Source organism: Microtus oregoni, unplaced genomic scaffold, assembly GCF_018167655.1.
Source record: "Microtus oregoni isolate MIOR12 unplaced genomic scaffold, Mior012 000034F_ref0000314, whole genome shotgun sequence".
Taxonomy (NCBI): domain Eukaryota; kingdom Metazoa; phylum Chordata; class Mammalia; order Rodentia; family Cricetidae; genus Microtus; species Microtus oregoni.
Genome location: NW_024543093.1, coordinates 14,782,809 through 14,799,792, shown reverse-complemented (window position 1 = coordinate 14,799,792; position 16,984 = coordinate 14,782,809). Strand labels below are relative to the sequence as shown.

At 44.1% G+C, this 16,984-nt stretch overlaps 1 protein-coding gene across 1 annotated transcript in view; it reads right to left on the bottom strand.

Moving 5' to 3' along the window:
* The window catches only part of Slc1a6 (solute carrier family 1 member 6), a 28,939-nt gene extending 12,767 nt beyond the window's left edge, over positions 1-16,172 (bottom strand). Inside the window, exons 1-6 of the mRNA XM_041630294.1 lie at positions 15,704-16,172; positions 10,146-10,357; positions 8,407-8,544; positions 5,198-5,402; positions 3,797-3,839; positions 1,028-1,371 (exon numbers count right to left, since the gene is read on the bottom strand). Coding sequence (XP_041486228.1) covers positions 1,028-1,371; positions 3,797-3,839; positions 5,198-5,402; positions 8,407-8,544; positions 10,146-10,350 — 935 coding nt within the window. The 5' untranslated portion in view covers positions 10,351-10,357; positions 15,704-16,172. The remainder of the gene's footprint in view (positions 1-1,027; positions 1,372-3,796; positions 3,840-5,197; positions 5,403-8,406; positions 8,545-10,145; positions 10,358-15,703) is intronic.
* Between the last annotated feature and the right edge of the window lie 812 nt (positions 16,173-16,984).

Genomic DNA, 16,984 nt, shown 5'->3' with positions numbered 1-16,984 from the left:
ATCACTGACTAGATATACAAATAAGTGATCGAACTGATAATTAGAAGAATAAATTAAAAGAAGCAAGTGGGCCAAAGCGAGAAAAATGAGAATAAATGAGTGAATGAAAGAAATAGATGAATGGAATGATGGAAGAAAGGAATGAAGGAATAAGTCACTGAGTAAAATCACTACAGTAAAGAAAAAGGAAGTTAATTAATGAGCTGATGAGTAAATTAGCCGATGCAGAAATGTAGTGGCACATACCTATAACCCCACCAATCAGGAAGCTGACACAAAAGGCTGGCAGGTTCCAGACAATCCTGGGCTACATAGGAAGACTGTCTCAAAAACAATGAAATGAACTCACAGCAACTGTAGCTTTCTGCACAAGATTGATATGAGATCAAGCCAATCACCATTCCAACACAGAGTGGGGAGAGATTCACAAGCCCCACCCATAGCTGAGAAACTATTTTGATTTTGACAGTTAGTGGCTGTTGGGGAAGGGAAAGTCAACTTTTTTCATGGATGTGGCATCATGTAGGTTGTCCAAGCTCAGTGAATGTGCCCTCATCCACGTTCCTACAGACAGCTCTACTTGGAATCAATGGCAGATATATACAAACATGCATATGAGGATATAAAGTCAGAAGGGGGACATGAGAGTCTGAGAGAAGCTGAGAAGTTGGAGGGAGAATGGGAATGTGAATATTATCAAAACGCTTTGTATTCATGTATGAAGTCCTCTAAGAATACATTTTTATTACTTAAAAATGGGGGGGTCGATGACCCAATGCGTGAAGAATGAGCACAGATTCACTGAGCCAATGCACAAGTAAGGGAGTAAGTAGATTAATGGGGTCATGAACAGCTGAATAAATCCCTACAGAAAGATATGAATGAACAAATGAGTTGATGATTAAATTAACTAGTACACAGATGAATGACTAGCCAAATGTCTCCAACAGTCCCAATAGCCCTGTTGCCATTACCTCCAGGAACCATCACCACCCACCCAGTCCCCGGCACCCACCCTACTACTCACCAGATGATAATGCCCACCAGCCTCATAATAGCCTCATTGAGGCTGTCGAAGAAGTCCCTCAGGACACGGCCTTTGTGCTTCATGCCACCAATGACCAGCCCAAAGGCCACAGAGAAGACCACAAGGCCCAAGGCATTGATGCCATTGGCCGAGCCAGGCACAGGCACAGTCTCCTCAAAGCTTATCACCTCCTGCAGGGTGCCCAAGGCCCGGGTGACATTCTCCAGGATGCTGGTTTCATTCTCTACTGAGGATGGGGGAGACATGGAGGCCCCCAGCTCTGACCCATTCTCTGTCCTTACAATCGTCCTTGTTACCATTCGTGTGCTGTACTGCGTCTTAAACTGAAATGCAGAGAAATTGGAACCAGATTCAGTATGGTGGTTAACTCCCTTGTAAATATCTCTAAGAATGGACATGCTGCAAAAAATAAAAACCGGGAACTAGGCATGTAAGTTTCTATATTCCATCCTTGGTGTTGGCATGAGCACGCACATGTATGCACATATGTGAGCAAAACACACACACACACATGAATTACTCTTATAGCCCAGAAAGACCCCAGTTAGATATGTAACCAAGGAAATGGATAAAACAACTCAAAGAAATACAAATTGAGCTACCAAAAACTCCAACTCTGTGGGAGACAAGACAGTACAGGGTGTACAGGAGCTTTCAACTGATGCCGATAATCTGAGTTTGATCCCAGGCCCCACATGGTAGACGTGGAGACCTGACTCTGCACCTTGTCCTCTATTCTCCACATGTGTGCCATGGCATGTACCCACATCTATACATGACCACACACACAAAGTAAATAAGTAAAATGTAATAAAACAACAATCCAATAACCAAAATTGGAAAGATTTTTAAGATTTATTTATTGTGTGTGTGTGTTTATCTAATTGGCATGATTTGGCCATTTCACCATATATGCATATTTCATATATTTATATTATTTTGTTTATATATAAAATATATATATTATATATAATAAATTATGTGTATGTGTATATAAATATGTATATTTAATATATATTTTATATATCATATAAAATATGTATGTCTGTGTGTGTATATATATTTCAGAGTTCCATTAAAAACATAAGTGTATTCTACTATTGTATAGCAGCTTCCTCTAAATTGAAAGATTCACTCCAGTAGGTTCATGAAATTCAGGAAGTAAACAAACTTCACGTATTTGGGAAATCTGAGGCTTACAAGATTTGCAAAAACCCTCCCTTGCCTTTATAAAAGCGTTAAATAATCACTAGTGGAGGAGACTCTGACCTGCCAAGCTCCCAAGAGGAGAGTCCAGGACCTGGTGAGCTGCTTGTAAATTGCACAGAGAGCTCCTCTGGGAATACAGCTTTCAATAGCTGTCACCCATTCTGGGCTGGGCTTTTCTGAGGATGCAGATGTCTTTGAGTCATCCCTGCTCCTGTAAGTAACCCCTCACCCATACTCCAATTAGAAAACCTGCCAAAAACTCATTGGTTCCACAAATTGTGCAATCATGACTTAGGTCTGTCAGCCATGGATTGGAAACACTAAAAGAAAACCATTTATGTAGTGAACACATACACACATTTGTCTTGTCATTATTCTCTAAACCAGCCGTTCTCAACCTGAGGTCATGACCATCGGATAACACATTATTTCTAAGTTTCTTAGGAACTAAGACACCTCTCAGTTGCAAAATTACAATTATGATGTAGTAACGAAAATAACTTTATGGTTGTGGGTCACCATAACATGAGGAACTGTATTAAAGGGTCACAGCATTAGGCAGGTTGAGAACCACTGCTCTAAATGGTTCTAATGTAGAACAGCTGTCTGCATATCATTTACATGTGTTAGCTGTACTGTGTCACCTAGAGGATGATCTAGAGGTCATTAGCAAATTCTACCTGTTGTTGTAAGAGACTTGAGCAGCAAAGATTTTGTATACAATCTTTGTTAATGCCAAGGGATACTACAATTTTTATATTTCAATTTTAAAGTTCTTAATAAAACGTATGACTAAAGAAATGAGTAACTGGGTCATAAAGATAGATCACAGCAAGTAAAAGTGTTCACTGTGCACAGGCCTGATGATCTGAGTTAGAGCCTCAGAACCGTGGTGGGAAGAGAGTACCAACTCCCAAAAGTTGTCATGTGAGATCCACGTCCACACCTGATATGCATTCACACACAAACATACACACATATTGATGATGGTTAATAATGATAATAATAAAATAACTGACATTGGCCTAATATAAACAAGACCTGTATTTCATCTTCTTCACCAAGGAGAAGAAATGAGTAACTGAATAGCAAGGATGTTAAAAGCCAAAGCACGGAAGAATGGCTATATAGTCTGCATCTTTATGTCTAGCCTTCAATAGGTTGTTAAACACCCTCTGACGGTCAAATCCAGTCCACTACTTGCTTCTGCAAATAAAATTTTACAGAAAAGTCCTCTTCACACGTTGCCTGTGCCCACTTTTCTATTATCATCTCCAAGGTGATGCTCAGACACATTTTAGGATATCTGTGATCAGAAGTCCCAGAACGCCTACCCCAGATTCTCAGTATGAGTCCCATACCCTGGCAACCCTTTGTATCACCATCATAGCCATGGGAAGTACACTTGTTCTCCCAGAATCCTCCCCAAGGCCTCCCACCTACCCACTCTTTTAGGCCGTTCTCCCACCCTTCTCCTTGGGAAGCAAGCTCCCTCTCCCCTCCATCCCTCCTTGATTAAACCATGTGCTTCCTCCTAACCTGTTTAAAGCAGGCCTCCACAAGGTTAGGTGGAAACATATTTCTGCACAAAAACATCAGAGAAGAGAAAGTGGTTAGACTTTGGAAGTGAGCCAAAGGTGACTACTGCAGAAGCAATGACAATAGTTGCAGCAGGCAACATAGAAATGCATGTTGTGGGTCAAGTGCCTGCCCTACAGTGACCCTAGAAGTAAATACTGTTCATATCCCTAGCTTCCACACAAGGTAACCAAAGGCCAGAGGACATCACCCAGTCCCACAGAGCTGCTCGAAGGTGCAGGTGTAACTTACCTTGGACTGACTACAGTTAGGCCCCTCCAAAAGTCGTGTTGGAATCTGACTGCCATAAAGGAGATGTTTAGAGGTAGATCCTTGTACTAAAAGGTTTATAGATTAATAGGAGGTGGCTTTGTTTTTGATATGCTTGCTCTGGCTAACTATACATATGCCTTCTGCCATGTTAGCATGCAACTAGAAGGTCCTCACTAGATGCTGGTACCAAGTTCTTGGACATCCTAAATTCCTAAATAATGAGCTAAGTAAACTTTTGTTTTTTTGTTTCTCTTTGATATTGTTGTTGTTTTTATTTTACAACTAACTTGATTTCAAGTACACTTTTCACTTCATTTAAATTTTAATATATTTATTGGGGAGGTGCAGTGCCATGGTGTACATAGAAAAGGTAGACAACGTGTAGGAGTTGGTTCTCTCATTCCACCATGTGGATCTCACCAGGTTGTCAGGCCTGGAGGCAAGTGCCTTTACCCACTAAATCACCTCACTGACCCTAAATCTTATTACATTTATTTAGGGATGCATATGTGTGCATGTGTGCATGTGTGTATGTGTGTGTGCACATATATGCCACAGGACGTATATGGATGCGAGATTCTCTCCTTCCACCAGGTGGATCCAAAGGATTTGCAGCAAGTGCCTTTACCCACTGAGCCCTCTCATTGACCCTCAGCTATTGTATAATAGCAGTAGAAAACACCATAACAGTTCCTAAACTCTTCCAACTCCAAGTCAGTACTATGAGAACAACATGACTAACTTTGATGTCAATTCTGACAGCAAAGTCTTGTTGGATTAAGAGAATCATTTGCTCATGAAAGGAAGTTGGGAACACCTAGTGAACAGCAGCTCCTTTTTCTCAGTCCTGAGATACTCAGACTGTGTCCTCCCTAGTCTCAGAGTTCAAAGTCATATCTAGATGTAGCTTTCTTGAGGATATGCAGGGCAAAAATTGAGTACCACAATACAGGGCAAAAATTGAGTACCACAAATAGCAACCGATAGTTGCTTTCTTTTCCAAACTAGATCCACCTTTTCCTGTGGTCTCTCAGAGAAAGAGAATTGTTGCATGTACATCCAGAAGTCCCAACAAAATGAGAATGTCACCTGACCAGGTCCATGAAAGCATCAGCTGTTGGGACAGTCTCAATTCGGCCCTCACGGTGCAGACCCTCCTTGGAGCCCTTGCCAGGATGGATGATGGTGACCATTAGGATCCCGATGAAAACCGCAATGACTGTGGTCACCATGTAGTACACAGCTGCCCGCATTCCCATCCGCCCTGTTGCCTTGTTGTCCAGGGATGCCATACCTAAAAGAGAGATAGTGCATTCTGTGCCACAGCAACCAACTCCTTTTCCCTCCATCTGTTCCACCTACTCCATACCATCAGCTCAAAAATTATTGCATATTCCTTAACTGAAGATGTCCACAGAAATCATAGGTTCACTTCAACTGCTGATAGTTATCTATACAAATGCTTTTATGTTATCATGAATAAATATATTATGAGGTAAAATATAAATTGATTATAGTTTTGTAAAGTGAATAAAGGGGCTGGTGAAGTAACTCAGTAGTTAAGAAGACATGCTGTTCTTACACAGAACCCAAATTCCATCAGCAGCACAAATATTCTGTGGCTCACAACTATTTGTAACTCCAGCTCCAGGTACCTTTTGGCCTTTATGGTGACCTGCACTCATGTGCATATACCCACATAGGCACATGATTAAATAATAATACCAAAATAAATACATAAAAGTAAATAAGAAGTTTTGTTTTGCTATGAAATTGTATAGTTTATATGGTATACCCGTCATCTAGAGATGATCTGAAGTACACAAGAGAGGAGGCATAGGTCATCTGCAAACACTACATCATTTTGCAAAAAGGGCTTCAGCATTCTCAGGCATTGGTTTCTATGGAGATTTCTGAACTAGTCTCCTAGGAGTTCAACCAAGGGATGATTCAGATTTTGATTCTCAAGCTAAAAACAATTTTTAAAACAAAAATATTGCTCAAGAAACGAGTAACTGGGTAAACCTGAATCAAAACCAATTCACTCACCACCATACACATGTTGGGGGCCACACACACACACAACACACACACACACACACACACACACACACACACACACACACACGAGTAAATAACTCTACCAATCACAGTACCTTCCCTTTACTCCAAGTCAACCTCGTAACTCCTACCTAACCCCCCCCCCCCCTATCTCTGCACCATGAATATCACAAACATTGAAGCCTTCATCTCATGGTCCACCCCAATTCTCACCTCCCTCCAACCCACTTCTTTCTGCACTCTGCCTGGATACTGTTCATGCTGTACCTACATGTTCCCTACCAGACCATTGCAACCATTCAGCTTCTATGAGTTTGGGATGCTAACAGCCTTCACTTCCCCCTTCCACTAAGAATGATCCCCAGCAGAATGGGAGCTTCCTCTTCCAGAAAGGCCCCGGAGTGAGCTACAGTCAATAATTGGCTGGGGCAGGGATTCAGATGAGGACAGAGTTAGGGGTGAGGAACAACACCATGATATTGCTCACACTTCAGAGATCCCATCCAACGAGATCACACTAAGAGACCAGCCTTCTTCTGAACACACATCTTTGCTTAGCTTCTTTCCCCACCCTGCTTCCCTAGCTTCCTCATGGGTTTCTCCCTCCATGAGTTTCTCTTGACCAGATTCATATGTCAGGCTTGACTTCTAAGAAGCCCAACCTAAGAAAGCGGTGTTTTAAGCTGTGATCATTATTTCTGTCCTTAAACCCAAGGGTTACTAAACACCACCTATGAGCTAAATCTGGTGCACTAAATAAAGTTTTATTAAAACACAACTCTGATGAGTAGTTTCAATTGTTAACACAATCTAAAACTACTAGGAAGAGATAATGGAGGATTGTCTAGATCAGGTGGACCTGTGGGTGTGTCTGTGGGGGTTGCATAGATTATACTGACTGAAGGAGGAAGACCCACCCATGTGTGCAGCACCATTCCCTAAGCAAGGGATTCCGGACCGCATACATGTAGAGTGGAGCATGACACAAATAAGCATGTGTCCATTTATTTTCTCTCTGCTCTTGGTTGTGGGTAGGTTATGATTAGCTGCTTCAAGTTCCTATGCTGACTTCCCTGAATGGTGAAATACAACCCGGAACTGAGAGTCAAAATAAACCCTTTCTCCCCTAAGTTCTTTTGTCAAGTGTTTTATTACAACATCAATGAAACTAGGGCAATAGTCATGCCCATTTGTTGACATATTGCCTATAGGTGCTCTTCCATTCCAGCATCAGAATCAAACCATTGCAATGAAGATCAGATGACCCTTGAAGCCAAAAACATTTACCATCTATAAGAAAAGTGCTACACAATGCATCCACAGCTCCTTCCCTTCCTCCATCCTCCATCCTGACACCTCCATCCCACTCACTTCCTACATGTTCACTTATATCCCACCTCCTATTCATCTACCCCACATCCCATCCACCTTCTCTGCCCCTCCATGGTCTCTTTCTCCCCTCTGAATAACTCTGAACTCACGCAGTGTCAGGAGCCAATTTCCTCCTAAAATCATTACAGGAACCATCACCCTGGGGAGTCTGCAGAGAACTCCACACCCTTAATTGTGTTAGGAATAGTTCTATTGACAGAGCCTACCCCACACCCAAATTGGCTGTTTATGGAGAGCTATCTGTTAGCGGAACCCACCCCACATTCCAAACTATCTAGGGAGCTAGGTGTGTCAACTTGTGACTTCTTGGCCTACAGTGACCTGACCGAAGATAACCTCCTGCCTACGTGACCAACTCGGACCATGTGACCAACGTGAACCACGTGGCAAGAGCCCAGGCTCCTGTGCCCACCCCCAACTCCTTACCTTATATAAGCTGTACCCCATCTCTAATAAACGGAGGCTCTGACAAACTTAGCATGGCCTCCTTCCTGTCTCCTAGCTCATATCTTATAGGTAGTGCCTCTCCGGGACCCTGGAATAACTGACTGCCGGGTGGGTTACTAACCCTAGACTGAGTAGCCCACCCAGAGGCAATCAACAGTGGCGCCTGAACAGGGACCACTGTTGATCAACAACGCAGGATGGTATTTTACCTTCAAGCAAAAGCACAAGAAAGTTATCGGGCTACATGGATCATGTGGCAGCAGAAATTAAGCAAGACCTGGGCATAGCTTGAGTTGGTGAGTTGGGAAAGGGCTCCCATAGTTAGGGTAGCCCTGGCTCTTTTCTCAAGTTTGGACTCCGAGTGGATCCTGAAGATGCACAATGGCTTGGGCTCTCACCTGTGACAAGGCTGGAGACGATGAGGGGGAGTACCAGCATCTGCAGCATCCTCATGAGCAGCTCACCAGGAAAAGAGAAGTACTTTATCTGGCGGTAGGAGAGCTGATATGGGCGCAAAGCAAATGCCAGGCTGACTCCTAGAGCAACAAAAGAAGGGTTCATTGAATGGACTATGGATCTCAACCCCATGCAGGGCCCATCTATCCCAAAGAGAATGCACTAGGGTGAGCAGTGAATATTTTATAAGGGTGTGTATTTCTGCGCTTGGTTATTCTGTGGATTTGTGTGTGCATGGGTACATTTGTGCATGAGTATGTGTGTGTGCTTGTGTGGATATAGATGTGGGTATTTGTGTGCACTTTACACATGTGTGGGCTTGTGTAAAAAAGTATATGCATGGCTAGGTATATGTATGGGTATGTGCATGAGTACATTGTGTTAGCTATAAATGTGCATTTGCGTATGCATGGATCTGTGTGTATATGAGTGTGTTCATGGGTATGTATGCATGTCAGTATGTATGTGTGTACATTTGTGTGAGCATGAGTATATATGTACATAGTGTGCATTTGTATAAATGGGTATGTATGTGTGTACCATTGTGTGCACACAGATATATGTGTGCACTATATGCATTTGTGTGCTTTTAGGTATGTGTGTACATTCATGTGCACATATATGGAGAGTGTATGTCCAGTTGTGAGCATAAACATGTGACTGCATATGTGGGCTCATATACAAAGATATGCACATGCATTTCTTGGGCATGTCTATAAGTGTGACTCTTGTGTCTACGTTACCACTTTCAAATATGGAAGTGCATATGCAATTAGGCTTCTGAGCATGTAGATGTAAATGCATATATGAGTGTGAGAAAGTGTTCACAAAGCCTAACACAGCCGGCCCTGGTATATTTGGATGCCACACTGTCAAGTTAATCAAGCACACATGGAAATTCTTAGGGGAAAAATTGTATCTAATGAAAGCAGTAGGGGAACTACTAGGCGAGGGGAAAGGGAACAGGAGGGGCTGACTAAGAAAGATGGGGTGAAGAAAAAGAATATGACCAAAGCGCATTGAATATATAGATGTCATGATGAAATCCATTGTTTTATACAACATGCACATAATTCAACAGTTGTATCTGTTGAACGTGTGGAGATTTTTTTCTCTTAATATTTCCTAGATAATATAGTATAGCAACTATTTACCTAGCGGTTACATTGCTTTAGGTGTTAAAAGTAACCAAAAGAGCAAGACAGCCACCGATCCTATACAAACACTAGCACCATTTTATTTAAGAAATTTAAGCATCCACAGAAAACAAAAGCTTGTAAATAATCAAATGCCTGCATATCTAAATCAATAGACATTCAAGTTTCTTCAACAAAACGGGGTAGTATTTGACGGAACCAATATCCCAACTGTATGATGATAGCTGCATATTTATGAACGTTTGCACAGTTTATGTGATTACACCTCTAAATTCTGTGCATATGTAAAATATATGCGTCATCCTCTGTGTGTAGTTGTAAAGTGCATGTCTGCACAGTGTACTTGTGTGTGTACATATTCACACATGTGACATCACATCGTGTTTTTACAGCTGTGTTTGCCTGTGTGTGTACCCTCTCTACCTATGTCCTCTGAGGGGCTGGGGACTTGTTAGATGAATGCACAGCGGGGAGGAGGAGGGGTGATGTTAATAGAAGTCCCGCCTCCCTTAAGCAGAGCTCACCAATGATCACAGCGCTAACTGTGAGCAAGATGAAGGCATTCCTGCGCAGGAAGCGCCGCACGTGCTCTCTGGTCATGGTCTGCAGACGCAGGCGCGTGCGCAGAGCTCTCTGCTGCAGACTGTCCTGGAAGCTCTGCAGACAGCCCACGCCACCCAGGCGCTGGCCGCTCTCCCTCAGGAACAGACTGTTGCCGTGGCTGCTCATCGTGTCTCTGCCAGGACAGAAGAGACCATGTCTGGTGAGGGAGGAGTCCGAGAAAGGAGTGGGTAAGGTCGAGGGGCGGGCATTTATACACACACAATCAAAAATGAAAGTTCCTTTTTAAAGAGGGCCAGGCTGTATAGTTCAGTGGTAGGGTACTTGCGTGCCATGTTCAAGGCCCTACGTTCAATTCCCAGTACTGATCCCCTCAGCTTCCCAAGGAGCTAGGGTTGCAGGCATGCCCCACCACATGCATCCTTGAACTGTTTCGTCATTGTTTGGCTGCCACTACCTAAGTGGCTGTCTTTCTAAGATGGCTGCCCTCCCTATCTGTCTGAGTTCTCCATCTGCTTCCAAAAGACAGGTCACCTGACTAGGCTACCCATGCCCTGCAGGCTGCAAGCCAAGGCCTTGCTTCTCAGTGTGAAGCCCCACCCAGTCAGCATCTTGCTCCAAAAGGACTGGTCCCCTGAAGCCACCGTGTTGCTTCTCACCCTGTTGTGAACACTACAGATGCAGGACTGAAAGCTGCACAGAAAATAAGCAGTCTCTCCCTCTCCTCTGGGACATCATGTGCCCAAATGATAACTCAAAATCACCATGGATCCCAAAAGCATTCAACTGAGTCCAAAGCAGTCAGGAGCCTAGACACTTTGTCTTTTCTTATCGCTGCCCGACAAGCCATGCTGAACAGTCCAGACAGTGGTTTTGCAGATTACAAATCAGCCTCCTCAGACCAACACTGGATGAAAAGCCATCTTGGCACTCAGGAGGCTGAGATGGGAGAAGCAGGAGTTCAAGGCCTGCCCTGGTTGGGTAAAAAGACCCCATCTCAAAAAGGCAATCATCAGCTCATGTCTAGCTGCAAGAGCTGTTGACAGTTGATAGATTCTGAAAGAAGAAGGGGCAGTTTTCTCAGTGGTGTGGCCCTTGATAGGCTGCCCATACTCCATTGGACAGTCCTTTATTTTCATGGGCATCAGGCAGCATTAAGTGGACTCAGTGGATTATTTAGAAGAAGAGGAAGATAAAAAGGAGGAGGCAGCAGCATGAAGTTAGGAGAAGAATGGGAGGAGGTTCAGGAAGAGTTGAAGAGGAGAAGGAAGGCGATGTCTATATTATCTAAATATACATGTATTCATATATGAAATCACCAAAGAATACTTTTAAAAACTCAGTGGTAAGGCTGAGAGATGGCTCAGAGGTCAACAGTGCGCACAGCTCTTTGAAAGGACTCACATCAGGTGGCCCACAGCCAGAGGATCCGACCTTTTCTTCTGTCTCTGACATCACCTGAAGTCATATACACATACCCACCCATGGATACACATAATTAAAAATATAAAAATAATTTATATTTTATGTGTATGAGTGTTTGAATCCATGTGTATATGTCCACCATGTGTGCAGTGACCGTGGAGTCCAAAAAGGGGCATTGGATCCCCTGGAACAAGAGCTACAGGGAATTGTGGGCTGTTCTGTGGGTGCTGGGAGCCGGATCTGGGTTCTCTATAAGAGCAAATGGCACCCTTAAAGGTTGAACCATCTCTCCAGTCACAAAATAAATCTTTTTTTTTTAAATCAATGGTAGTATGGGCTTAGCATATGCAAAGACTTGGATTTAATTCCCAGCACCAAAAATCAGTCAAACAATTGATAAAGTTGTTCAATTTGCATCTGTTCTGGGCATGAACAGACTTTTCCTCTTATTCCCTAAACTAATATGTGCAAGGTATTGAAGTTGTGCTAGGTGGAGTTATTACTCTCTATCATTTTTTTTTGTGTGTGTGTGTCTGTGTCTGTGTCTGTGTGTGTGTGTGTCTGTGTGTCTGTGTCTGTGTGTATGGTCAGAGGACAACTTTTAGGAGTTCATCTCTCCTCCAAAATGTAAGTTTTAGGGACTGAACTCGGGACTTGGGATTGGTGGCAAATACCTTTACCCACTGTGTTAGGTGTTAAAAGTAATGTAAAGATCAGCTAAATATGAAAGAAGACAGGAAAGGGCTCTGTGCAGATATGATGCCATTTTATGTGGAAGACTTTGGAATACAAAGGTTTTGGAGTCTATCCAGGATGGAGGGTGTGCCTGGAACAAATTCTCTGACAAAACCTAAAAACAACTAGCTAGTGTGGGAGTTGACATGTGATAGTCTGTGAGTCAAATCTTTTAATATCTGTGTTGTTAGCATTTTTTAATCATGGTATTGGCACACAGCTACATTCATTCATTGTGTGTTTCGGCAGGTACTTTTGTGCTACAGTGGCAACGGTGAGTTGCTGAAATAGAGATCAGAAAACAAACTGTTTACCAAAGTGGCTATGACTTTACAAACGTGGGGGCAGAGAGGACAAGATGGCTTGTTGGGTAAAGAGGATTGTTGCCAAGCTGGATGGCCTCAATTCAGTCTTGGACCCACATGAAGAAAGGAGAGAACCAACTCCCACAAGTTGTCCTCTGACTGCCTTGTGCATGCTCGAGGGTGCATGCGCGTGCACACACACACTGAATAAATGTAATAATTTTAAAGGCTGACTTTAGCCTAGTAAAATCATATATGAATGCTGGAGTACTGAGGACACAGCTCAGAAACGTAGAGTTCATCAATTGCACATGAGGCCCCAAGTTCCATCCCAGCAGTGGATGGTGGGAAAAGCCAGCAGGTGGTAATTAACCGTTAAAAACAATTCAACAAATAAGCAGAAGTCCAAAAGATACAGACTTGGGCTAAAATGCAAGGCTGTCTTCAACACCCTCACCACGCCCGCCTTGATCACTATAAACTCACACAGTTGTGATGTGCCACTATGTTGATTCTTCCTTTTTATCTCCGTGGACATGTGATAACTGCTCCCACTCACAGGGCACAGTGAAACCTTTCAGAACATAAAGGCAATGCATGAGGCCAGATCAAGTTCTTTAGCAGTTTCATTCCCATTGGCCAGGAGCATTCAAACTCCTGTTTTCTAATCCTTTATAAAAGAATAAACTGTTGAACAATATCATCACCCTCCCCTTCTGTGTCTCCCCTCTCATAATCACTATTCTTCTGCCTGTTTGTTCAAGGTCAAGATTTGTAGCTTGCATGGGAATGAGATCACACGGCATTTGACTTTGTGTGCTTAGCTTATAAAATTAACCTCACCAATCTTTTGGGGGGAATGCTATAATGAGAATGAATTCTTTGTATGCTTATTAAAATGTAGTAAATGTTTTAAAACAACATTTTGTAATACTTGAAAGTAACCTCCACCTGGGACTTCCTGGCTCTCTTGGTCCCTTGGAGCTGTTGGGTACGTCTCATCCAGGGAGTTGCTCTGGTTTCTTTTGGTTCTCTTAAGCTACCTATTCTGGAAATGGCTTTTCTAGGATCTCCAACACCTGCAAGGTAAAGGGTTAAAGGATGGGTCTAATCCCTTTCCCCTCAACTCTTGAGTGTAATGAGCCATGCCAGCCACCACTTGGAGATAAAGGGAAGAAAAGAAGGACCTTCTGACCCCTAGACCTCAAACTTTCAAGGCCTAGAGGTCTTTGAAAGTAGAAGTGCTTGTCTCACTATACAGATGATACCCAAAGCTAAGAGCCACCTGAAGCATGACCAGAAAGCAATGGGGGGGAAAGACCTCAAAGGATCTAAAGGGTTCATGGTGTGTTAGAATAAACCCTGAGGGAGAAGACCTGTATATTTCTTACACTGACCATACATTAGCTATAGATGTGCAATGGCACCAACTCCACAAAACAGTCATTGTTCTGAAATAGAAGGTTCATTCAAAATCAGATTTTTGTGAGCCTCGCATGGTGATGCATGGCTATAGTCTCAAGACTTGAAAACAGCAGCAGAAAGGCAAGTTTCAGGCTAGCCTGAGCTACACAGGGAGTTCTTATCTTCTAATAGACAGAGAGGGAGGAGAGGAAGGGGGAAGGAGAGAGACAGAGTTGTTGGTACTTCTTAACCAAATCACAATGTGATGTGATGCAGCCTTGTGGGGTAACTTCAGTCTTAGCAAAGTAATACGCAGAAAAGATTTGTTTGTTTGTTTATATTTTTCATGTTTTCTTTTTCTTTGTTGATGTAGCCTGAAGCTGTGCAGGTGTGTGTGTGTAAAAAGATTAGTTTATTTTTATCTTATGTATGCGAGTGTTCGACCTGTATCTAACATGCCTGGTGCTTGTGGAGACCAGAAGAGGATGTTGGAGCCACTGCAACTGGCAATCAAACCAGGAACCTCTGCAAGAGCAGAGAGTGCTCTTTACCACTGAGCCTGCTTTCCAGCCCTAAAGTTGTGAGTTTTTTCATTCCTCCCTCCATTCTCAGACTTATAACTAAGCCATCTCCAAGGTCTCCTCTTACACAAACAATGGTGGGCTATATCTTTATCAGTGCTGTGCTAGGGGAGTAGTGAGTGACAGGAGAGAAAGGCAGGATAGAAATTAGTTCATCACACTCATACATACTTATATACAGCCTCACATCTTGTGTTCCATTGACACCCACCTAATCCTTTATGGACACACAGTCCCTCAAAGACTCTTCAGACAAACAACCACACACACCCTTCAGAAATGCAAATCCATTTTGCAACACCAGACACAAAATTCCTTCACATTGTGTGTGAATTCAACACAAACATCTGCTACATTCATGCACACCAGCAGACACATAACCACTCACAGACTCAGAAATGCAAACCCATGCAGTCAGCATCAGCCATACAAAGTCTACACACACACACACACACACACACACACACACGACACACACACACACACACACACACACACACACACACACACACTGGCCACTGCCATGCACACCATGAAACACAAGCCACACACTTAGAGTCTCCTGCACAAGTACCCCATGCAAATGAAACTACATGGATAGTGACATCCACACCATGCTTAGGCACACAAGCACACCACTTGAGAGCACAGAACCCTCAAAAGTCAAACACGTAGCTACACACACCTCTTTAGAAAAGCAATTCCACCAAAAACTCAACCTTCATACTCAGTGTCTGTGGAATAGGGCCAGTTTTAACCACAGTAGATATGGTTGGGGTTGTGTTATGAACCTGTGGCAGGGAAGAGGGATTTCAGCCCAAGAAATAGAAGAGGAGTCATATTCAATGTTGAAAACAGGACTATCTAAGAGTTGAGGTTACTAATGGGGGGTATGGGAGATGGGAAGGAGACCAGGGATCTAGTGACAGGAAACTCACCAGGGTGACGCACCTGTAAAGGAACAGGGGAGAGCTAAGGAAAGGTAGTAGTAAGTGGAGACCTGTGCACAGGGGATCCCCACCTGCCTCGGACCCAGAACCATCCCCAATCAGAAGCAAATGCTCCACTCACCAGCCTCGGGTCAGCGGGGCCGCCTTGCCCGCGCCTCGTCGCTGCGCCCGGATGCAGAAGCCAGAACCCTTGGAAGCGCAGGCCGGGTCCGCTGGGACCCGCCAGTGACCCGCGCTGAATCTGCGTTGGGGACAGGACTACCAAGGCACCGGCACAGAGCCGGTACTGGCTGGGCAACCAGAGGGATGCGGGCTGATCTGACGCTCACGTGGAAGCGGGGGGCGAGGGGCTGGGGCGGGGGGCGGGACCCCCTCAGGGATGTCCCCCTGCCGCAGCCGCACAGGAGCTGGGGGACGCGAGGCGGGCGGGGTGACCGGCCTCTCGCGCACAGCCTCCGCCCCTGCGCTGAGCCGCGCCTCCGAGCCCGCCCCCTGCCCCTCCCGAGTCCTCGGAGGCCAGTAGGTCCCCTAGGGATGCACAGGGTACCAGGCGTTGTTACCGCTAGGCGGGAACCCACATTCTCAGCGTGGGTCTGAGGCAGGGGGAGGGGAGAACGCCAGCGTCGGGTGACCACCACCAGCACGTGGGTTCGCTGGCCAGCTTCTCCCTCCGATCCACCCTCCTGGCTTAGGCCATTTCACTGCTGTGTCCCTTTGGGCCAGCCCCTCTCCCTCTCTGAGCCTGACCTGAGAGAAAATTACAGCTGAGCAAAGCAAAGCGCGAGAGCCTGGAAACGCTCTCTGCTGTGTGAACCTCAGTGCAAACCGGAACCTTTCATAATTGCTGTTACTATTGTAATTAATAATATCTCTTGCTATTAGCACAGTACACGAGACAACGTGGAGTTACATTTTCCTCTCAGATGACACTGATTTGGTTGCTTCGAGCATATTGGTTCTTCTGAGAACTGAGGTTCTTTATAATTGTGCACAGAGCCCAGCGAGAGAATAAAAGTCAATAAGGTGGACTCCAGCGAGATGGCCTACCGCTTGTTGTACTAGGCTGGTGACTTGAGTTCCATCTTTGGGATTTACATAAAGGTGAAGGAGAGAAACAGCATAAGAAGTTGTCCCTGACCTCCAAACATGTTCTATAGCAAACTCACCGACATCCACATGCACACATACTATTATTATTAATAATTATTATCACTATTATTATTATTGTCGTATCTGTGCTCTTTATTGTTATTTTGGGCAATTATTGGTGGCAACCTTGTGAATCAGACAGATTCCTTTAACTATATTCCATTTGCATAGCCCTACAAAATAGACATTACCACCCCAGTCTGCAGACAAAGTGACAAGTACGCAGAAAACTGGACAGCCAGGGAACTGTCCC